This window comes from Papaver somniferum, chromosome 1 (genome assembly GCF_003573695.1).
Source record: "Papaver somniferum cultivar HN1 chromosome 1, ASM357369v1, whole genome shotgun sequence".
Taxonomy (NCBI): Eukaryota; Viridiplantae; Streptophyta; class Magnoliopsida; order Ranunculales; family Papaveraceae; genus Papaver; species Papaver somniferum.
In genome coordinates this window covers 44,606,955-44,631,116 of record NC_039358.1, presented here as the reverse complement: position 1 = coordinate 44,631,116, position 24,162 = coordinate 44,606,955, and the positions used below count along the sequence as shown (strand labels likewise).

The following is a 24,162-nucleotide window of genomic DNA, read 5'->3' as shown; positions in this document are numbered from 1 at the left end:
CTCTCGACGTTCATCTCTTGAAGACGAAGAACTACTAAGGGGAGCTTGTGGAACTTCTTCGACAAAAGGTATGTGGAGACTTGAACTTATCTATCACTTGGAAAGTCTATTTCTACTATCTCCTATATTGAGACATAAGTCGTGTTATGATATAGTTTTCTCTATAGATATTTGAGATTTCGAGCTGAGTATATCTCGCTTACATATTTCTCGAAATATGTGTTGGTAAGCTTTTGCTTCGACCAAGTTCATCTTATATCATGAGAAAATTGCCGAGTAACATCTTATATGGTTTATGTGATACAATCATTTGGTGTAAGACTTGGAAGGTTTCAATAATGATTATTTCAATATCTTGAAAATTGCTTTGATGCTAATAGTGTGTGAAAATGGCTATTGACATTATAGAAGAACGTTTCAATGATTGAAATAAAGAGTTGATGATGTAAACATCTTTGGATATAAGCATATATAGTGTGTTCGCACATTAGTGTATAAGTCCATACACCGGAAGCCAAGAGTATGTATATGTCTGTATACGAAATTGGTGAAGGAGACAGGTTAAGTATGCGTACCCGTACGCATACTAGCGGAAGTTCTCGAATCGAGAATTTCTGCTGAGTTTGGTTTTTGCAAAACTCTTAACTAGTCACCTTAAGTATGCGTACCCGTACGCATACTGGCGGAAGTTTTTGAACCGAAAATTTCTGATGAGTTTGGAAACTTTACAAACTCAAAAACGGTTGCTTAAGTACGCATACTTAAGCTGGTTCTTTTGTCAAATCGGTCAAGTCCATGAAATTAAACATTTAAATCATAAGGAATGCAATCTTTGCAAAACCGTGGTTATAATGTTCATGATTGAATTCAAGTGAATCAAACCGATTTGATTTCAATTGTGTTTTCTAAAAAATCGAACAACTCTTTAACTAGTTTCATTTGAGTCATTTGAACTAGTTATGGTTAATATGAATAAGGTTTATATGAGAGTAATCATATGGCTAACCTCGGTTAACTGTTTGTGAACCAACATGGTGTACACGTTTAGGTACGGCTACATAAACCAAAATGAGGGTACATTTCATTTGTGTGTAACAAGCTAAGTTCGATCTAACGGTTGAAAGATATTATCTTAGTTGAATCAGGCTTTTCATCTAACGGTGAATATTGAATTCTTTGTTACCAAGGTAACTTGGATTGCAAACCCTGATTTGAAAACTATATAAAGGAGAACTCTAGCAACTGGGAAACCTGATCCCCACACCTCTTGTGTGTTACTAGTTGCATAACTAGAGTCGATTCTCCTTTAACTTTAGGTTTATTCTCGAGACCCTGTAGGTTAACGACTTGAAGACTTCATTGGGATTGTGAAGCCATACCCAACTATTATCTTTGTAGTTGCGTGATCTGATCTTGTTGTTTCTATCGTGTCGAGTGCAATTGAAATAATTGGCTCGAGATTTTATATCCTCGATAGGCAAGATAGAAAAGTAATCACAAACAAACTTCGTCTCATCGTTTGTGATTCAACAATAACTTGTTTCACTAGTCGATTAAGTTTATTGTGAGGTGATTGATAATACTAGGTTGTTCTTCGGGAATATACGTCTGGTTTATCAATTGGTTCCTGTTCACCCTGATTTATCAAAAGACGGAACAAAAAACTCTTGGGTATTTCTGTGGGAGACAGATTTATTCAATCCTATAGACTTTTCTGTGTGAGACAGATTTGTCTATCAAGTCTTCGACTTTGGGTCGTAGCAACTTTTAGTTATGGGTGAGATCAGCTAAGGGAATCAAGTGCGTCGTATCCTGCTGGGATCAGAGACGTAAGGAGCGCAACTGTACCTTGAATAAATGTGAGATTGATTAGGGTTCAACTACAGTCTAGTCCAAAGTTAATTGGTAGTAGGCTAGTGTCTGTAGCGGCTTAATACAGTGTGGTGTTGAATCTGGACTAGGTCCCGAGGTTTTTCTACATTTGCGGTTTCCTCATTAACAAAATTCTGGTGTCTATGTTATTTCTTTTCCGCATTATATTTTGTTATATATTTGAAATATCACAGGTTGTGCCTTAAGATCAATCAATTGGAATATCCAACCTTTGGTTGTGGATTTTCACTGATTGACACTTGAACATTGGTCTTTGGTACCGTTCAAGTAACTCCTCTTATATTCAATCAGGCTCGCAGATTTCTATTTGTTGATTGCGGATTGAATTAAGAGTTAGAGATATTAAACTCTTTGATATAATTTAATCTAGATTGAGTCTGACTGTCTAGTTGATTCTCTAGAAAGTGTATTGGAGTAAGTCCTCTCAGATTGCCAAACAAATTTTTGGGTGTGGTTGTTAGACCCCTGCATTTTCAACTTCCATTACCAATTTTGATTAATTCAAATTCGTAAGAAATTGCGGAAATCTGGGTTTTTTTACTGTTTAGGGATGGGAAGAAGTTGTCGTCACAACCGTGAAACAATTGAACGACTAGGAAAAAGCTCTCTTCGCAACCGTTATATATCTTTACGGTCTGAAAAGTAAGTACTTTTGTCCGTAATACACATCACGTCTAGGTTAAGATCAACTTCTGGCCGAATCTTCGTCTACATTCCCCTGTGTCTCCATCACGGCTGCGAACCCAACTGAGTAGTCATAAACGGCTGGGTATCCCAGCCGTTTTTTGGTGTCGACACTCTCACCCAATGCATTTATTTCTTTTTTTGAATTTGACAAATATGGTTGATGACCTAAACGACTAGTTTTCAAGAAAAAAGTAGTTGTTAAGTCATTAAACCCTACAAAGGAGACCATTCTATCATCTCTTCCTCACCCAAATTATAGTTATAAACTTTCAAATTCATTCTCATCTATTTATCATCAAATAAAATAAGAAAAAACATTATGGTGACTCCGTACCCTTAATTATTATGAAGATTCTGTGATTGTTAGAGCATGGGCGACGGTCAGACAACATGATGAAGATCTAGACATTAATATAGATCAAACATCCATGTATTTTTGGAACCGTGTTTTCATAGTTTTGTGGCAATAAACAGAAATCATAATGGAAGAACTTTGGTGATCGTTAAGGAAAGATTCGAGAAAGTCTTTGAAGAATGCGAAGTTTTCAAAAAGGAAATGAAATCCCGAAAATCCATCCCACTATGCCGGGTGCGATAAAAGTAAGTTTGTTAATAAGTTGTTTCATTAGAAATCGTTTTGAATAACACTATTTAACATAATGTATTTGTTTCTACAGTGGTCGAGGGCTCACCTCTAATATGAGGCAGTTCATGGGAAAGAGTTTGAACAAAATGATAGCTATCGCATCTTGGAAAATACTACATATGATTTTGACCGATACGAATAAAAGTTAATTTTAAATATTATGATATATCCTATCAATGTAATGAAATATGTATGCTTTTTTGGTTCAATGAATGAAAAATCATTTTGGTGTATTGAGTTTTATGTTTGTTCCATTTCTTAAAAGAAAAAACGAATAGTTTAATTTTTTTTAAGTATTTCCAACTAGGTTCTGATCACAAATGACCTAGCCATTTTGACCAGAAAAACTGAAAAATTTAGATTTACGGTTCGGATAACGGACATGATCTAACCGCAGTCCAGTTATGGCCCAGATCCTTATATTATACAAACCGTAATAGTTCTTCCAAAGATATTTACGGTTTGAAAAACCCTTTTCGGCTAAGATTTTATCAGGTACACATGGGAAACAATAAATAAAACGACCGCAGGATGCTAATCGGTTGGGTAGACCCAACCGTATACCATGCGAACGTCTAGAAAAGCTGCAAAACTGAACCGTCAAACCAAATCACAGTTGGGAACTTTGTGTTACGGCTGGGACGTCACCTCCACGATTGGGATTTCCTAGCCGAATCAGAGGTAAAATTTCAAGGTTTTTTTTAATATACAAAAAAACTAATGGCTAGCAAAGTCCCAACGGTGCCAGAAGTTACGGCTGGGAGTTCTTATCGACCAGGCCGTAACTACTACTTTATCGGCTAGGTTGGGAAGAACTCTTAGCCGTAACCAACCTAGATTCAGTTTTCAGAATACCTAAATTCATCAATCTTACCTATTAAAAGAATCTAAAGGCAAAATTAATCATGGGTTTTTTGATTCTTAACATTGTGGAGTGATTATTGGTGTTTGGACAGATTCATTCATCGAATCTTAAATTTGTGGTTCAACACCTTCATAAACGTGAGAATCATAACCAGTTGATGTTGGATTCAATCCAAATCTCCTTGATCTTGTCATCTCGAGAATTAACCTTGATAAATATTTTTGAGAGTCGATGAAGATTCGATCAAAAAATTTGGAAAAAAAATTTCATCATAAATTTTTTTGTTTAATTTTGAGAAGAAGAAGAGAGAAAGTTGTGAATTAATTTTTGTTTTGAATTTTGATTTTAATCTTGATTTTAGGTATTAGGATTAACTAAGGGGTAACTTACTTGACTTTTAACCAACTTGTAGTCTCCCACTACCATTTTTAGGACATTAAAATCATATCACATCCCCAATAATAGGATTCTAATAGCATCCACAGTGGGCGAGTATAACCAAAAATTTGGGATGAGATCGTAACACAGTGGGACGGAGTAAAGATCAAATCCCAACCAAAGATCAAATTCCAGACCAAATATGGTCGCGACCAAATCCCAAATTCTAATATAGTCGGGCGTAAATTTAAAGTACGCTTGTTGCTGGGCGTAAATTTAAAGTACGCTTGTTAACGGGCGGAGATTTAAATTACGCCCGATGAAATTTTAATTAAATAAAAAAAAAAAGAATGAGGCGGACTTTTAAAGTCCGCCTGATGAAATTTTACAAAAAAAAAATGGGGCGGACTTTTAAAGTCCGCCTGACGAAATTTTAATCATGTACCGTTGCGTCACAACACGGACTAAACCCAAATTTTGGTCTTTTTTTTTGATCTTTGATCTTTGGTTTTGATCGCACCACTGCAGTTGCTCTAATGAAATACCACCAATTTTTTTTTAAAAAAGAAACAAATCTTCATTCAAAACAGCAGAAAACCAAAGATCCATACAAATTTCAAAAACTTCAATGAAAATTTTCGGCCGAGTCAACCGAAATTCAACCAAAAATTCCTACCAATTTTTGTATTGGCGAAATCAAACATTTCACTACTTTGAATAGCATGCACTGGAGTGGCCTTCTAAATGAAAAGAAAGAGTTCAACTTTCTGGCGAGTCAATCTGGAGTAAAAGGATTCGAACCTTTGCATGTCGGTATCAAAAATCGATGCCTTGCCACTTGCCTATACTCCAAGTTAAGGTCTGAATTTCATAAATCTTTCGGGACCGTGGAACTGGATTACGAGACTCTTCTATACCGAAAATGGAATTTCTGGCAGAATCTCGGCCATCTCGGCCGAGATTGACTATATTGTTTCGGACCCAAATTTATATCAAGGTTCGTAAAAAATCTTTTGCCCCCAAGTATCGACATTTGCCGGAATATTCATAAAGGATGAGTCATCAGAGTCTTTTCCCTAAAACCCTACATGGTCCTTTAAACCCCAAAAAGTCCCTTAAAAAAGTGAAAAGGATTCCTTTCTATCTCCCAAAGTCGGTTACTCTCTCACTCACACTTCACTTCACTCTGCAGCAAAAACCCATTTTTTTCATCAAACTTTGATCTGTTCTTCATCTTTTTCTTTCTACACGAGGGTTTTTGAGATGGGGAACTTCAATATGCTTCCAGGAGATATCGTCTTCAACATCTTAACACGTTTACCGGCTGAAACAATTCTAAACTGCAAGTCGATCTCAAAATCATGGAAAAAAGTGATCAGTTACAAATCCTTTTCTCAATCTCACTTGAATCACTGCCTTAACAATCTTGATTCTGCTGGTGGTAAGTTTACTTTCCTTTTTGTGAATGAAAATCCAATTCATGCATACAGACAGTTCCATAGAATTTTTTGATGATGAAAATTCTTCTTCAGAGGAGCAACCCTGCCATAGAGTTACAAGATTAAAACTAAACCCTGCTCCGTTTAGGTATTACAATGTTATTGGGTCGTGCAATGGTTTAGTTTGTCTAAATGGAGTCCATGATAATGAGTGGGTCAACTATGAACCAATTTATATCTGTAATCCAATTACTAGGGAATGTGTGTTCCTACCGGAATTTGAGAGACCAGATGATCGTGGTGAATGATTGGTGACTGGATTTGGTTATGCTTCTTTGTCAAATGAGTACAAGGTTGTTAGAATGTATTACTTGTTAAAAGAACACAGTTTATTATATGTTGATGTGTACACACTTGGCAGTTGCAAGGGATGGAGGAACATAGGGAAGAACATTAATAAAAATCTGCATGTGTTTGTTGATAGACGCTGTGTGTACATGGGGCTGTGTATTGGGGGCTTAGTGATGGCAAACTTGTGGTTTTTGATTTGGTGAATGAAAATTTTGTCAAATTACCTAAATCTTTTCCCACTGATTAAGAATGTTGTCATTAGAAATAATGACATGGCTTGCCCTACGTACTTTACTAATGTGGTTCTTCCTGCTTGGGATAAAAATTAGACCGACCAACCATTAACTCTCTTCTCAACATCATTTTAGAGAGGTAAATGAGTCTAAGTTTTAGACCTTAGAATGTAATTGGGGCACCCAAATACTTCTCCCCGAGACTAAGATTGGAGATATTAACGATTTTTGCGAGGATTATTTTATGCTTTGGATGTACCTTACTACTGAAAAATAGTCCGGACTTTTCAAAGTTTATCCGTTGACCACTTGCATTGCAATACTTTTGCAAGTATTCTTTTAGAGCATCCACAGTGGTGCGACTAAAATCAAAGACTAAAGAGTAAAATTGGTGACTAAACTTTAGTTTAGTCCGTGGTGTGATGTAGTGGGCGACGACTATATTTAATCGGGCGGGGTTATAATCAACGTTTCGTTATGGAGCGGTGGTATAAAGTGCGCCCCATTCAGGCGTTGATAAAGATAACGCTCGGTGTGGGGCGTTGGTAAAGTTTACGCCCAATGTGGGGCGTAATTAAAGTTTACGCTCAACGAACGGGCGTTGGTATATATCAACGCACCATGGGGCGTGCATAAAGTCACCGCAAGAAGGAAGGCGGATGTAAAATCAACGCCCCATGGAACGCACGTAAAGAATCCGCCCGAAGCCGGGAGGATGTATAATCAACGCCTAAATGATGGTTGGACTTGGGTTAATTGACTTAGAACTCATTGATTTACTGTTATGGCTAAAGTCAATGCAAAAGGACTTGGACTTGACTTGATCGAATTATGAGGCAAATTATATGGATTTGAGATTTTCAGTGACAACTTCCAGGCAACTTACTTTTCTTGTGTGTGTGGTAATAGTTGTTGGTGATTTATGTGTAAGGTACATTTTGTGTGTGAGGGTTGTTAGTTGGCTTTCCTAATATTTGCATGCCATTTTTGATGCAATGGTCATGCTAAAATGTTTTGATTAACGAGCGGAAGCTTTAACCAACGCCTGATTTGGGCGTTTACTATATCTCCGCTTGACGCCAGGCGTACACTTTATCTCCGTCTGTTGCGGGGCGTATACTATATCAACGCATGTTGTTGAGCGTAAACTTTACCTCCGTTTGAATGGGGCGGTTGGTATATCAACGCCTGATTCCAGGCGAACAACTCAGCAAACGCTCCATCGGGCGTACAGTTTACCAACGTTTCGTTGGGGCGTAGTTTATATGGCCGCCTAGTCGTGGGACGAACTCTATACAAGTGCCCGTTGAGAAACGGAGATTATATCAATGCTCGATTATATTTGGGTTTGGTCTTGGTCCCGGAACAAATATACTCTGGGATTTAATCGATGGTCTGGATTTAGTCGATACTCCGTTCCACTGTGTCTGGGTTTTTTACTTTAAATTTGGTTATACTCGCCCACTGCAGTTGCTCTTATGGAATGGAATTCTGGGATGGTGGCTCCAGTGAATAAAAAGCTATCATTTGTAAACAACATGTGGCTAATAGAGGAGCAAAACTAGCACACTTGATACCATGTGTCATATTCAAATCTTCTAAGTGTTTAATATAAGTTGATAATGCCTTTGTGCAAATGATATACGAGTAGGGGGCAAACGATATACAAATAAGTGTAACAACGTAAATGATCTTGTTCATTATGTTTCCTACCTTCTTTTCCGTATCCATCCATTTTTATCATTGATTTTAGGTAAACCCTAGCTTTCCCAAACTTCTTATTCTCTAATACAACATTTCTTCTCACAAAATAGAATTCTAATGATTGCTGTGACTCTAAAATCAATATTTACTAAATAATTAACCAACATTATCACTAAATAATCAAGAGTAGATTAACCATTGTGAAAAGTCGGTGGATAAGAGGTTCTGGATAGCCTATTTTGTTTTATTAGTAGCCTCCAAATCTTTTTAGTCAGCCTTCAAAAATGCAAGGAAAAAAAATGACGAAAAATAACAAAAGAAAACACATTTGATATGGTCTATGTTGCACGGACACTTCAAGAAAGATGTCGTAATCGTGTCGGACACACAACACGGTTACAACACTTCCCGACACTCGATGGACACGCCACATCACGTGTCGCGTAAAAATTGATATTGGACATATTGCAGACACTAATTGGACACTTTCGGACACATCATAAATGATTTATTTTGGTTTACAAAGTCAAAATAAACTAAATGTGACGTTAATTTATTCTTGTTTTAGTCAAATCAAGCATAATTCATGAAAAGCTTTACCATTATTACATTATTATTAATTTTATATAATTAGTAATCAAATATTTTAAAAATAAGAGTAATTATTTTGTTGTGTAGATTATAGTAATATTTCATTTTAATGATGTGAGTAATATATATAATGTGTCCCTGCAACCCGTTTTTTTGAGATTTGACGTGTCCCCGTAACCGTGTCGTAACTGTGTCCCGTGTCCGTGTCCGTGCAACATAGGGTCCATAAAATAAAACGGAAAATGGGTCATTTGTCCAAATATTTTTAAATCACGGTTCAAATGGACGAGTAAAAAATAGTTTGGGTGAAATGGCCAAAAAAAATAGTAAGGATGAAACTGGTTTCATCATAGCTTAAATTTAAAAAATAGTAAGGATGAAACTTGATACCTCCTTTGTAAATTAAAAATAAGAAAAAATATTTGAAAATGGGCACGATGAAACTGGTTACATCCTGCCTGTTTTTACATTTATGTCCATTTAAACAGTATCAAAATATAACTGTCCATTTCACCCAGAAATTATTGATTTTGGTCTTTTTAACCAATTTTATGATAATAAAATTTCTTGACAATCGACATGTATCTTACGATATATTGTTGGTAATATTGTTAACATTGTAACTTACGTGATAAAAAATTTGGTAGATATTTTTTTTTGTTAGATTTTGTATATTTTTTTATCTCTGAAAATCCACTAAATTTATATCTATAAATCATTAAGACTGATATGAAACTTTCATAAAACCATTAGAAATCACTAGATTTCAAAATAGTCTCCAGCATCCCTCAAATAAAAAGCCTACGAAAATTTATAAATTCTCATTTGAGCATCTCTCTTTAAAGAACCTTTCTCTAAGAGTAAGTCTTATGGTGGAAGAGTTCCATTTTCCATCTTCCACGCCACCTCAGCATTTGGAATTGTGGATGCAAGTGTAAGTGTAGTGGTGGAATAGTGAAAACGCTATTCTTAATAGCACAAAAAAACGCTATTAAGAATAGCACAAAAAAAACGCTATTAAGAATAACACTCAGTGTTATTAAGAATAGCGTTTTTTTCTCAACTGTTAGATTTCAACAACTCATTTGATCTACGGATAAAAAAAACCGCTATTCTTAATAGCACTGAGTGCTATTAAGAATATCGTTTTTTTGTGCTATTCTTAATACCGTTTCTTGTCTTCTACTGCGCTATTCTGATTAGCGTTTCCATGGATTCCACGGATCCTTCCATCAATTCATGGAACTCTGCTTGGATTTTTTGTGGAAGACCCCAACTTGGAAGTCACTAGACTTGACATTTCATGATTTTTCCACACTTGGAATAGGTTGGATTTCACCGTAAGACTTGCTCTAATACTCTACTTGAGTGGGCTTTTTCATCTAAAGTATGTCCATCAAGTTTTTGTCCCCTCAACCCTAATCAGTCCTTAAGAAGAAGGGAACAAAACCCCTTTGCGAAGAGTCACTCCTCGTCTCCACAATAAATCCCATTTCATTTTAAAATCTCTTCAGATCGTCATCTCTATTTCTGCCATTAATACTCTGTAGATCGTTTTGGTTTGAAATGGGGAACTTTAATAAGCTTACAGTAGATTTAATCTCCAACATCTTAACACGTTTACCAGCTGAAACAGTTCTAGACTGCAAGTTAGTCTCAAAATCATGGAATAAGGTAATCAGTCATCGATTGTTTCCTCAATCTCACTTGAATCACCTCCTTAACAATCTTGATTCCGCTGGTGGTTCTGGTGGTAAGTTTACTTTCCTTTTTGTGAATGACAATCCAATTCATGCATACAGACAGTTCCATTACTTTGAATATGCTGAGAATTCTTCTTCAGAGGAACAACCCTTTCATAAAATTACAAGAATGAAACTAAACCCTTTTCCGTTTAGGTATTACAATGTTATTGGTTCCTGCAATGGTTTAGTTTGTCTAAATGGAGTCCATGATAATGAGTGGGTCAACTATGAACCAATTTATATCTGTAATCCAATCACTAGAGAATGTGTGTTTCTACCTGAATTTGAGAGAACAGATGATCATGGTGAACCATTGGTGACTGGATTTGGTTATGCTTCTTCGTCAAATGAGTACAAGGTTGTTAGAATGTATTACTTGTTAAAAGAACACAGTTTATTATATGTTGAGGTGTACACACTCGGCAGTTGCAAGGAATGGAGGAACATAGGGAAGAAAATTGACAAGGATATGCGTTTGTTTGTTGATAGACGTGCTGTGTGTGTAAATGGGGCTCTGTATTGGGGGCTTAAAGATGGCAAATTTGTGGCTTTTGATTTGGTGAATGAAACTTTTGTCGAATCACCTAAATCTTTTACCACTGGTTCGAATTTTACACTGGGGATTTTTGGGGGTTATTTGTCAGCTGACCACTATGATAGAGATTCTAAAACTTCTGATATATTGCTCTTGAAGAAGAAAGAAGATGGGTCGTTGGGTTGGATTAAAGAGTTCAGTATAAGGAACAAGGACGCAGAAGAAATTGTCATAGATTCGCTTGTCCTTACACGTAGGGGTACAGTTCTATGTCACTCAAAGACAAACGTCCTAATTCATGACCTAAATTCTTCGTCTTCAAAGATTCTTGTCAATTTTGGCAAGGATAAAGCTATATTTCAAGCAATCCCGCATATGAACACCTTGGTTTCGTTGAAAGCATTAGGAGAAGAAAATACCAAAACAATGGAATCAGTTGAAGTACCAAGAGTGGTAGCTGAACTATACGCGACTGAATATGCTCGGAAGAATGAACAGGTCAAGCAAATGTGCAGGCAGCAGTAGGAAGGATTACATCTGCACGTACCTACATTTAGTCTGGTAACTATCGTCGGGAATGTTGGGTCTAACATAATTTCTATTTCATGTATAACGACTTTATTTTTGAGTTTCCCAGTTGAAGTTTAGCTATCTTGCTTGGCTAGTTGTGCTTCTCTTATTGTCACTGTCTGCTTATGTTAAATTTTTGTGTGATGCCTTATGCATTTTACATCTACTTCTATATTTGGTGATGGAGTTTTAAAGTAGAGTAAGGATTGAACTTAGAGGCATACAGTACCATCTGCAGTTCTTATTCGCTAGCAAAATGATTTATGTGTTGTAGCTAGGTGGTAAAATGTATTGTATGAGCCAACTCACCCAAGATGGCAGTATTCTTCACAACTCTGTTTTACATGATTTATATTTCTACACTGCTTCATTTTTTTATTAAGCTAATTGTCCGTCTTTTATAAGGCTCTACCAACATGATTTTTGTTTCTATACTACATTTCCGTCTCCACGATAAGGTGCTACTATAGCTAGGCTCCTTGCACCTGCTACTAGGAACTGGAACAAATAATGTTTCCATTGGCAGCAAGGATTTTGGTTTCTTTGTCCGAGAGGATGACGAGTGCAAGTGTAAATACTTGATGCACCCACTTCACACCTGCCATTACCAGAATTTTATGTCTGCAGGCGCTGTAGTGAGGTTCTCAATACAGTAGTATTCTTGTTATTAGTTGTACTGATATATGCGTACGAAGTCAGTGCTAAAAGACTTGCATCCATCTGACATTCTAGATTGAGTCCTGAATATTGTTAGATTACATCTTGAGCATCCATTTCAGTTTTCCCTTTGACTGTTTCTTTCAAGGCCAAAGCACTTAGAATATTTTTCTTCATCACAATGGTTGCATCTGGTTCTGCGTTGTTACCAGCAACCAATCAAGGGAATACCACCCTCCTTAGTATCTAAATCATTCAACACATTGAACTTTACTGTACTCCTAAATTAGTTTCCTCAGATTTCAGTTCATTTCAGCATATGTAGTATCTATCTGGATCCTACCCAAGCAGATCCGGACATGGGATGGCTTCCATTAATTGTTAGAGACTCCATTTCGTCTTTGCTCCCATAAGGATGTTAATTGTTATTTTATATATTTGTTTCTGCATCCTTGAAAGTTACCTGCATTTCGTTTGATTCAATTTGGTTCCTCTAAGATATGGGGATTTTGTGTGGATCTTACCCAAGCAGTTGTTGCTGAAACATCTGGTTACCAAATGTAGCTTAAGGCAGTTGTTTGTTGTTTTTCTAGTAGTTTTCTCTGTTTCTTGGTCTGATGCCTGGCTTTGGCTGTAACTCTTTTGGTTGAGTGTTGGCTGTTTGCCTGCTCCTCTTGTAGCACCTTGTGCATTCCTTTCCCTTGCTTTTAACTTTTAATAAAGCTTTAACCTTTTTCTTCAAAATCAAACAAATTGTAGCTTAAAGCGGACTCCTGGGTGGGTTTTAGTCACATAATGGATTCTCAGATGTATCGGACTTTGTCAAACTTCCTGACCTATCTGCTAGTGAAACTTATTGTCAGAATTCCCAACCCATTAAATTTCATTCTCAGATGTAAGGTATCTAGCTAGTTCAACAAGTAACTCTTACAAACTTCAAAAATGGAAGAACATTTTGACATGCGTCTATGGACTTGGAAATCATATTGCGGGAAAAAAAGAGCACAATTTCTGAGTCCCACTAGCGCTATTTAGGTGAGGCATATATTTAATAATGCGTACTCTTGTTGTGCCAGCGCGTTATGTTTTGTTTTGCATTCAGCAGTCAGTACTGGTATGGCAAATTTAATATGCGCCATGATACAGATAATCTATAAAGGATAAGGTCCCAGATTCCCAGCGTTATACTGCATAGCAGAGTGGTCTAACATTCTCATTGCAATGTCACAAGTCCTGCGCAAATTCCCACTACTTTATCTATATATTAACAAAAAAAGATCCCGCTCAAAAATTTGGTTTTGGATGAGGGGATCATTTTATTTATTTTTGATAAAATAAATAAAATAAATACAAACTAAATTGGGGCCTAATACTAGATGACAAAATAGGGTCATTAGGAGAAAATTCGTAGAAACTCCTTATCCAATATTTATATTGATCCCCAATATACCCTTATTAAATTAGTGTTAATTCGGATTATTAAATAATGTTTAATCAAGTTAATCCTAAAATTAACTTTCATTAATCGATAATCAAAACTTGTAAAAATTTTTAGTTTTTACTCGATCCAGACTCGGTTTATGTTAGTGCATTTGTAAACCGATTCTGGGTTGAGTTTTATGCTTAGGAAGATGTAAACCCAGAATCAGAGTTTTATCAATACCCACATAAACCGATTCCAAAAATCGGACATTTTTAATGCACATGTAAACCGGTTATGCCTTACTTTCAAAAACAAAATATTCATTACATAGTTTAGGAAATTAGCCCACTACATATATATAGGACTCAGTATGGGAATTCTAGAATTTGACACATCAAATGCTCATCGATGAACCTCCGAGCACGTCGGTACAACTTCATATATTCTTTGTGGTGAATGAACTTTCTTTCCCCATTACGAATTCTCCATAGCCCGTTGAAACGTTCCAGCTGAAATTCAATGAATTCTTATATGTTAGTATGTGAAACTAGTGTAGTTGACATGGGTATAAAAATGATAGCATTACTCACTTTTTTCCTAAGAGGAGCTCTTGGATGATAGTGGTACACTATATTTCCAACTATTACGTACTCTCGCATTGCCCCTTTAATGTGTTGGAATCGAAATGCCAAGTCTCTCCATTTGCGGTTGTTGGGATTCGCGGTACGCCCATAAAAGAACTCTTTAACTCTCTTCCAAAACATTGAATAGATTTCATTCGGACGTTCACGGAACGTATTAGCAAAGGATTTAACGAGACATAAAACTTCATGTGGTTCCCATTCCATTTTCTAGGCTAAGTGTGTGATATGGGAGTGGGTGAAAGAGGTTGTCCTTATATAGATAAGGACTCAACGACTATTTTTTTTATTCAAATCAAACAATCGGATTTTATGTATGTCCACATAAACCGATTGTGTCCTTACAAAATCATATAAATTGTGCCTCTCAACAATCGGGCTTTTTTAATGCACATGTAAACCGATTGTCAAAGTTACATAACTTTTCTTCAAAAAAATCGGATTACATTTGTGTACATGTAAACCGATTCTAATAGTTACAGAACTTTTCTTCTTAGCAATCGGGCTACATATTGGTTGATGAAAACCGATTCTTGGCTTCAAAAATTACAGGAGTTTTCTTCATCACAATCGGGTTTGATAAAGTTAAATGTAAACCGATTCTGAAACTGAACCTCTGGGAAATTGTCAGAATCGGGTTACATATAACTATATGTAACCCGATTCTGATAGAAAAAATGCTAGAATCCTGAAATTTTTTCAAACACATTAAGTCATTCATAAACTAGAAACCAGATTAAGTCATTCATAGACTAGGAGTGTAACCAAACATAATTCGACGATAAGTTTAAGACAAGACATAAGTTTTGACTCCATAATTATCCATACTTAAAGACATAAACATGACTACAACCATTCATTCATGAACATCCCCACCACGACCACGACCACGTCCACCGCGTGATCGTTTAGTAGGTTGGGCGCTGCTCAATTCACCTGACTTTGCACCAGCTTCTACATCTTCGAGACTGTTCAATTCATCAATTATCTTTTCATTGGCCTTTACATTTTTCCCTTCCCTGATTTCCAGCTTTTCCCGGGTTATCAAATAACAATCAATAAAATATGGTACTCTGTTTCAATTTCAAATAACAAACATTCAATATATAATGCTAAAACCATTAACAATCAAGCTCAGACCAAGTATTTGACTCGTCCTTCTTGGTCTTCTCTTCATCCCATTGGAACACTTCCTTGGTTCACTTGTAAATCTTGTCCCAATCAAGCTCTTGCGCATACTCTTTTTGCTTCACGGCTCTGGCCCAACTGCCTTTGTAACCCCATAATACATTTCCTCCATCAGCTGGTATCCCTAAAGGTGGATCATCAGGGCCGCGAGCAAGCATCTTCAGATCGTCGGGTATGTGGTCACCTTTCGTCTTCTTTGGAACTTCTTTCTTCTGACCTTTTCCTTTAGGGTCTCCTTCTTGTTCTTGAACGACTTCTCTTATATCTTTATCACCTTCCTCGTCACATTCTTCTTCATCACTTTCACCTTCATCACTTTCACTCTCATCATTTTCGTCTTCAACACCTTTCTTTCCACGGGCACCTTCATCACTTTAACTCTCATCACTTTCTTCTTCAATACCTTTCTTTCCACGGGCATCTTCATCACTTTCACTCTCATCACTTTATTCTTCACCACCTTCCTTGCCACCACTTTGTTCTTCATTCCTCTCCTCCTCACCACCTTCTTGTTCAGTAGGTGTATCAGAATCAGGTTCTTCATATGTTGGTTGCTCCGCTTGAGGTGGTGGGTCATTGATGCTGGTCCCTTTGGCTTTACTCCCCGTGGCCCTTCGGTGAGAAGCATTCAAATTTTTACCGTCTTTTCGACGAGGTCCCAAAGGCTTAGGAGTAGCATGGTCATGTTTCCTCTTATATTTCTTTTCGGCTTAATTTTTTGCCTGTAGAATACGGATTTAAGCGACAAAAAACAATGGAATACAATGCATCTTTAAAGTCATGGTAAATAATCAGTTTACTCAATATACATATAAAACCCGATTCTTAACATAATGCAATCCACAATCGGGTTTTTTTATGTGCTAATGTACACCGATTCCTGGAATCGGTTTACTCGATATACATATAAAGTCCGTTTCTAAACTAAACAATCTTTTTTTTTAAGACATATGTAACTCGATTCCTAAAAAAAAAGATCCAGGAATATTGGCTACCACAATCGGGCTATTTATACAATAACGTTCCCCGTTTCCTTTTCACATACAGAACAATCGGGCTATAAGTTTATGAACAAAATCCGTTTCTAATAAGAATCGGTTTACTTCGTGACTAACGTAATCCGATCCTGTGAACACTGAAATTTTTTTATTTCAAAATTCTCGATTTCTAACCTAAAAGCATGTTACTAAAACCTAGTTTAGAGGATTGGGTTGACAGAAAAGTACCTGATTCGACCCATTTCTTCCTCATGTGCGATACGAGCGGCTTCAGATTGTTCTTGCAGTTCCCTCGTTCTATTTCGAATCGCTTCAACAAGTCCCGGATCGTCATCACTAGAATAATTCTTGTTAGTAGCATACTTCATTCTTGTTGTTGGTTTCGGCATTTTATAGAAGAAAAAAACGATTAATCGTCGTCGATCATCGACGATTTTTGGTTTGAAAAAAATGGAAAAAGAGGGAGTGGAGGAGGAGATGAATCGGTTTTTATGTTAAAAATAAAAACTGATTTTTGTTAATTAGGTTTATTAAGGATTTATGGGGATAATTTAGTAATATTAATATTTTTTTAGGAAAATTTTGGTAGTTTACATAAATATTAGACACCCCTTATCATTTGAATTGGTTAGATGAAGTAATCTATAGGCCTCAATTAAGTGGCATAGGCCCCAATTTAGCCAGGTTAATAAGGTGTTGGAGCTCAGCTTGTTGCTAGGTTTCCAACTAAAAGTTTGTAATTTCAGTTTTGATCATACCTGATTTATTATCATTAATAATAGTGGTCTAACATTCTCATTGCAATGTCAGAAGTCCTGCGCCAATTCCCACTACTTTATCTATATATTAACAAAAAAAAGATCCCGCTCAAAAATTTGGTTTTGGATGAGGGGATCATTTTATTTATCATTGTTATAAAAAGGTATGAGGTTTGTCTCCATGATAGCCAAGGCTATCAGACGGACGTCATTAAACGAGGGCCATCATTCGGCGGCCGGGATGCTCCGGATGGAGTTTTTAAGTGGACGGCTTGGAAATTTTGCCTAATATTAAGTGGGAAGGCGTGGGTCAACGAAATTGGGGTGGATAGTCTTTCCGCCTGCTAGAAAATCTATATTGTACTGGGGTGGATAGTCTTTCCGCCTGCCAGAAAATCTATACTGTACAATTCTTCCCTCTTTTGTCTCCCCAAACACTTTTTCTCCAATGCAGATAGCGTAAATTTTTTTTTGTTTCTCTCAATTCTTCCTTGCTTATTTAATGTGGTTACCTGAATTTGATTGTATTTATTTTTTCAGGGTTTTCAGGGGGTCGATGCAGAATCAAAAAGATGTGGTTTTTAAGGTGTTATAATCGAATCGATTAGGTTTTAGTTTGGAATGAATTAATGGAAAAATTATCTTCTTCTTCATCCTATTTAAAAATCTTAAAATCTTCCAGTTTATGACTTTAACAATATTCTCTTCATCTAGCTTAATCACAACATAGAAATCGTTGATAAAGTTTTTGGCAAATCGTTGAAACCCTTCATCATCTTCCGTGTTTTAGCAAGTTCGATCTTTTATCTCAATTTCATCGTATTTTACGTCCTGAAGTGGTTTGAATCTCAATTTTTGTCGGCGTTTTCGTGACAATGTAAGTGTTTTGTATCTTTAATTGACCAATGGAGAACCTTGCGCAGAGAAACATAGAGATATGGTGGTTTTTGAGAATGATTTTATTAATGGATGGGTTTCCCATCGTGAATTGATTCATACACTGTATAAAATTTTGATATCGATTATGTTTGTATTCCCTGATCTATCTTCAAAACAGATATGGTTGTTTTTTAGCTACAATTTTTTCCTTATAGCATATGTCCAGTATTTTTAATGTTCGCATTATTAAACTCATTCAAGATTATTTCAATAATTTTGGATTATGGTTTATGTGAATAGTATAGCTGAATCGTGTAGTTGATTGGGTGCGATGGGATTTAGTAGATGTCCATTATCATTAATATGGGTTTATGTGGAAGAAGCTATAGGGAGACGGTGTAGATCAGAGATGATTGAATAACGTTGATATGGGTTAGTTTATTTTTATCCCTCTAGAAACATTAGTCAGATAAGTTTCGTTAATCTATTGGTATGAACTCGTAGCTATGTGAAGTGTAGTTTATGGAATCCATTCATTTTATAAAATGTAAAACATTTAAACGACATGATTGTTGAACTATTACTACTGCTACGTATATAATCAATGGTCGACATGTCAAAATCCGTTAATGATTCACTTAATCAAAAGGCCATTGGTTTATCCGATGAACCTCAAATTTCCAGCACGTCTCTCACCTCATTCCATGGTTCAAAAGCATATTCTGATGTTTCTAATGATGTATCACCAACCTTTTCATAGCGTCTTATGTTTTAGTGTTGATCTCTCTCTGAAAGTTATTCTGTCTGTGTGCTTCACAGGTACAGATCTTTAAACCAAACAAAGATGGATGAATGTTTTCCGACTTGAGTAAAGACTAAAAGACATGAACTTTTCGTATATTCAGGTATCCCTCCAAAAACCTATTAAAGATTGAAGGGAAATGTGATGGGTCTCTTTGTTTACTTACACATCTCTTTTAACATCATTTGCCAGTCAATTCACTTGGTCAGCATATGCATTAAGTCACTTGGTCGACAATCAATATATGCTCTGTAGTGTGAAAGAGTTGTAGGTTTCTTTGCGTGGTATTTGAAGCTTTCCATTATATAATTTATGGCTGATGTATACCATTAGATGCCATCTCTTTTATTATTTATCCAATTGAAATTCCTTACACGAAGCACATAAATTGAGTTAGAAATATGAAAAGGCTTTGCTTCAAATGTTTCATTCTGGATGCGACTATAAAATTGACATCTCTGCTTGCTTTTAGGATATATAATTAGCTGTAATCAGGTTTTTGTGTATATTAATTTTTCCATACTTCTTTAGTTATTACCAGCATGCTTATTTGTATCCACAATAATTCTTCTCTCAAATTTCATTTCCTATACAATGAGTATTTTACAAGTCTCTACTTAGCCAACATTTGGGTGTGTTTTCCCCCGGGTACTTCCAGATGCTCCTAAGTAGTGGCCATGATGTGACATATAGTTTGTAGGAAAGTGGAATCACTATTGATACAACACAACAAGTGAAGATACTTGCTACTTTATCTATATCGTTAATAAAAACTCTATTTAGGAGTCAGAGTTGATTCGCTATGAAATTCAGTTCTAAATTTGAAATTCGAGTGAGAACAATATCCAAAGTAATTCTTTACTGTTTCATTGTGTGCTTCTTGAATTTTTATTTCTTTAAGTTCATTTGGGATCTTATATGTTTCAGTTTTGGTCTTTTTTGGATATCTATAATATTTTCTTTTTCTTTTGGTGTTGATTGGTGGTTTTGTAGTTGCAGGAAATCCTACACTACATCCCTCATAAGATTTCAATAACATTCAACTCATTTTAGATTAACAATCTTAATTTTATTGATGAATCTTTGAACAATCATACAAGAAAAGATAAAGGAATCAAGAATAACCACTGCTCTAGATTTTCTCTCTCATATTTACTTGCTTCTCACTCAGAAAAGATCTCTCTTTTTTTCCTTTACAACTGAGCGGCTATTTATAGGAAATTACATAGTGGATGACAGCTAATATATCCTTTATTTTCGGATATGGCTTGAGACATTCTCGCAACCTTACAAATGTTAATCTCGCAAACTCTCTAATTTTCGCAGGACCATCACATTTTTCTCATAATTTAGCTGACGTCGTTTATTATTTCGTTTCTGAAGTTATTCTGCGACGCTGCTGTGTTGTGTTGTTAATAATTTCGCTGAGACATTATTGCTGCGAGATTCTGATCCTACATCTTGCATCTTCTCATATCTTCTCTGCGAAGTAGAGAATGATGTGAGAAATGCCGCAGCTGTTCATCTCTTCATATTCTGCATTTATCACACGTATTCTTTCTTCCATCTATTTCTTGACACGTCTTCTGTAACCGTTGCTTTTCAACCGCTCATGTCTTTTCGTATTAATAGTGTTTATATCTTATCTATATATTCTTCTTACTCTTCTTTCCATTTTATTTTTACTTTCTCTTCTCTTTTTGTTCTCTCATCTCTGCAACTCTATTGTTCTTCCATAAATTCTGCCATCACAACTTTTTCTTCTTTCTTCTTCTTTTAATCTTTTTAATGTGTTCTTCATCTTCATACTGTTCCCTCTGTAGATCTTCACTGTTCGTAACTTTCTTCCTTTTTAATTTTACGAATTAATTTTCCTGCTGGTATTTTCCATGGATTCATCAAGGTTAGTTTTCTTTTTTATTTCTTATGGGTTTTGCTGAAATTGATCTTGCTTACTGCTTTATTTGATGATGCTGCTTATGTGATTCCCATACTGTTTTTATTTCAGCAAAAACGCCTCTAACACCAAATTTACGGTTCAGAACCCTAATATTCCCAAATCGCAGCATAATATTGTTGTAAACAAAAGAAAGTCTGTGAATCAGAAGGTAGTAAGAAACATTATTCTTTTCTAATAACAATATTGTTGCCTCTGTTTCTTATCTGGATTGTGATTCGCAGGGTGATAAGGATGCCAACAGACCTCTCAAGAAGTCTCGCCACCTTAATACCGTTGAAACCTCTGTTCCATTCCACTTACTTATTTCTTCTAAATCTCCCGCGACATCTTCGCAAGTTAAACCACTATCTCCAATTCGCGAAAAGGCTGCCTCAGATTTCATTTCTTTAACTGACCTTTCAATGATTGAAACCCCCCTTATTAATCCTTCTGTGAATGAAACTTCTTCTCTTCCTATTGATAATGTTTCTCAACCTTCTATCATTGCCAGTTCTCTACCTGAGCCTCTTCCTTTTTCGAAATAAACCGTGGAAGGAATAGATATTGCTTTCAAAGTTTTGTCTGAGGTCCTGGATGATGGCAAGAAGTCTTCCATTGATCCTGTCAAGTCTGGTATTTGCGAAATTCTGAGTAAATATTTTGGCCCTGACAGAGCTGCTTCGCAAACAACTTTGGAAAAAGAGTGTAATGCTCTTCGTCTCGAAAATCAAAAGCTCCAGAATTTTTTGTTGGATCGCGACAATCTTCGCAAGAAGAATGATGAACTGAGAGGTATGATTTCCTTATCTGTGTCTTCAATTTGCCTTTCTAATGATTTTATCCTTTCCATATTTAATTATCCTTGAAATCCCTCTTTCGCATGTTAAGCCTTAAACCAGAAACGAATAATGGAGAGATATCAATTTGAATCTGTTGTTGAAGAAGCCCGTGTTGATAAAGAGATTTTGATGGATCAATATAACCAATTAGATAACCTCTATTCATACTCTGTTGATCATATAAATAACCTTACCAATGAAAATACCTAATTAGTTCGGAGGCAAGATTTATTAAGTAATGAAATATCTCGCCTCTCTTATTCTTTAACTAAAGCTAATTTAGGGATGGAATCTTTATCATATGAGAATAAAACTCTGTCTCAAGAGAAGCGAATTTGTTTAAATAAGATGGCGATATCTTCGCAACAACTTAGCATCCTTCAGAAAGTATGTGATGACCAAGAACAATCTCTTCGCTCTTTGAGAAATGAACTTAAAGAAGTAACAGAGTCATCTATCGCTGAAAGAGATACACTCATTCAAGGTAGAATAACTTTAAGTGTAAAGGCGAATCAACTCAAAGAACAATATTCCAAATTAGAAGAATCTTATTCTTCTCTTGCAAAGAAAAATGCCTTTCTTATTTCTAAAGAGAAAAATCTTCAGTCTCAACTTAAAGGTTTAGTTGGAGATAAATTTGATGATGCAATAGACCGTTGGGAGAATAGTTTTCTGACCTTGATTCAACACCTTATTTCGCAAAAGGAAGGTATTCATAATAGTTTGACTGCCTTAACTATCTTTTCTTTGTTATATCTTTTTGAGGTCTTCATCTTACTGAAAATTTATATTCTACTTTTCGCAGAATCTGAGAAAAATCTTCATTCCTCCATTTCTGTTTTGGAGGCTAAATATGCCAAAATTCGCAAAGAAAATGCACTACTCGTCTCTGTCCTTACTGGTTCTCGCGACCGAGCAGAAAGAAGACTTGATTATCTTGCTTACTTTAAGGATATTCAAGATAGGAATCATCAGAGAGAACTTCTTCGTCAAGTTCATCTCCAGGATGAAGTCCTTGTAAATGATATTTTATTGTCCAAATCTCTTCCTCCTACATCAATCGAACCTTTGGAAGTAGATGATGATGAAATTCCTCGTCCTGTTGATATTGATTATGATTATGAAAGTGGTGGAGAGAATAGTCTTCTGGAAGATGGAGAAGAGATCCCTTCTAAGGAAGCAGCTGCTGGTGCTAATCAAGATGAAAATGAAAAAGAAATCTCTTCTAAAGAAGTAATTGCTGGCGATAATCAAGGTGGCAGCGAAAAAGAAGTCCCTTTCAAAGAAATTATTGTTGGTGAAGATCAGAATCGAAATGGAGAAGAGATTGGCGATAGTGAGAACATTGGCGAAGAGCGTCTATTATCTCCTTCTACTGGAATTAATACTGAAGCATGAGATTCTTATCTAGTTCTATCTTCTTGAATTGTTTCACCTTTATTATTTCTTGCGAATAATATTCTTCAACCAACTTTAGAATTAATTTTCTATTTAGTATTTTGTTGGCGAGAAAGATAATGCCTCTTGTTTACTGATTCCCATACTTGCCTCTCATTATCTTTCTTGCGATAAATGATTTGTTATGAATACTTACAAATATTTTGTTTTTTCATGTGGTCTTAATTTTCCTTCCTAATTAAAGGTCTTATTATGCCACCTCTTGTCATTGCGACAAAATCGCAGGACGTCCTTGCACTTTCATGCAAAAACCCATTGATCTTGCCTTAACTTTTTCTTTTGTATTATTGCCTCTTCAGGATTGTTGCGACAATATGATAGGCCTAAATTCTCTTGCGAAAATAAATCCCCATTACATTACCGTCTTGTGACGAAATCGCAGGACGTCTTCGCACTTTCATGCGAAAACCCATTGATCTCATCTTATCTTTTTCTCTAGTATTATTGCCTCTTCAGGATTGTTGCACAAATATGACAAGCCTTAATACCCTTGTGAGTAAAAAGCCTCATGACATTTGCATCTTAAGACACTTATCATCTCCCTAATGGAGGGTGCCCCCCTTATCTCCCCCCTGGTTTCCCCTTCAAGGAGGCGTACTTCTACCATACAAGGTTAGCTCCTCCCATCCATTCTTAACAAAAACCAGTTGTTTTCGCAGCCTCTTATCCCTTTTACCTATAGGATTTATGGTTATGAGACTGCACCCTAAGTGGGGTTGTCTTCGGGCCGAGTGCAGTATAAGCCAAGACTTGTCAAGAATGGAAAGGTACGCTCCAGACTCCCCTGGCACTCTTGACTCAACCGTGTACCTCGGCGCCTTGATCAGATTCTGCACTCCTTGGGAGAGTCCTTATTACCTTAGTCGCTCAACCTAAGTCATTTGCTTAAGCTGAGAATCCAAGGTGCCTCTTCCGGATGGGCTTTATTGACCCAAAATCTCCA

General features: G+C 36.2%; 1 protein-coding gene across 1 annotated transcript; it reads left to right on the top strand.

Moving 5' to 3' along the window:
- Positions 1-10,353: 10,353 nt before the first annotated feature.
- Positions 10,354-11,592, top strand: LOC113298367 (F-box protein At3g07870-like). The gene has a single exon (XM_026547127.1). The coding sequence runs from the start codon at positions 10,354-10,356 to the stop codon at positions 11,590-11,592; it is 1,239 nt and encodes a 412-aa protein (XP_026402912.1).
- The last annotated feature ends 12,570 nt before the right edge of the window (positions 11,593-24,162 follow it).

Bases quoted from the DNA above. Each gene is read 5' to 3' on its own strand.
- LOC113298367 (XM_026547127.1), top strand. From the start codon at position 10,354: ATGGGGAACTTTAATAAGCTTACAGTAGATTTAATCTCCAACATCTTA.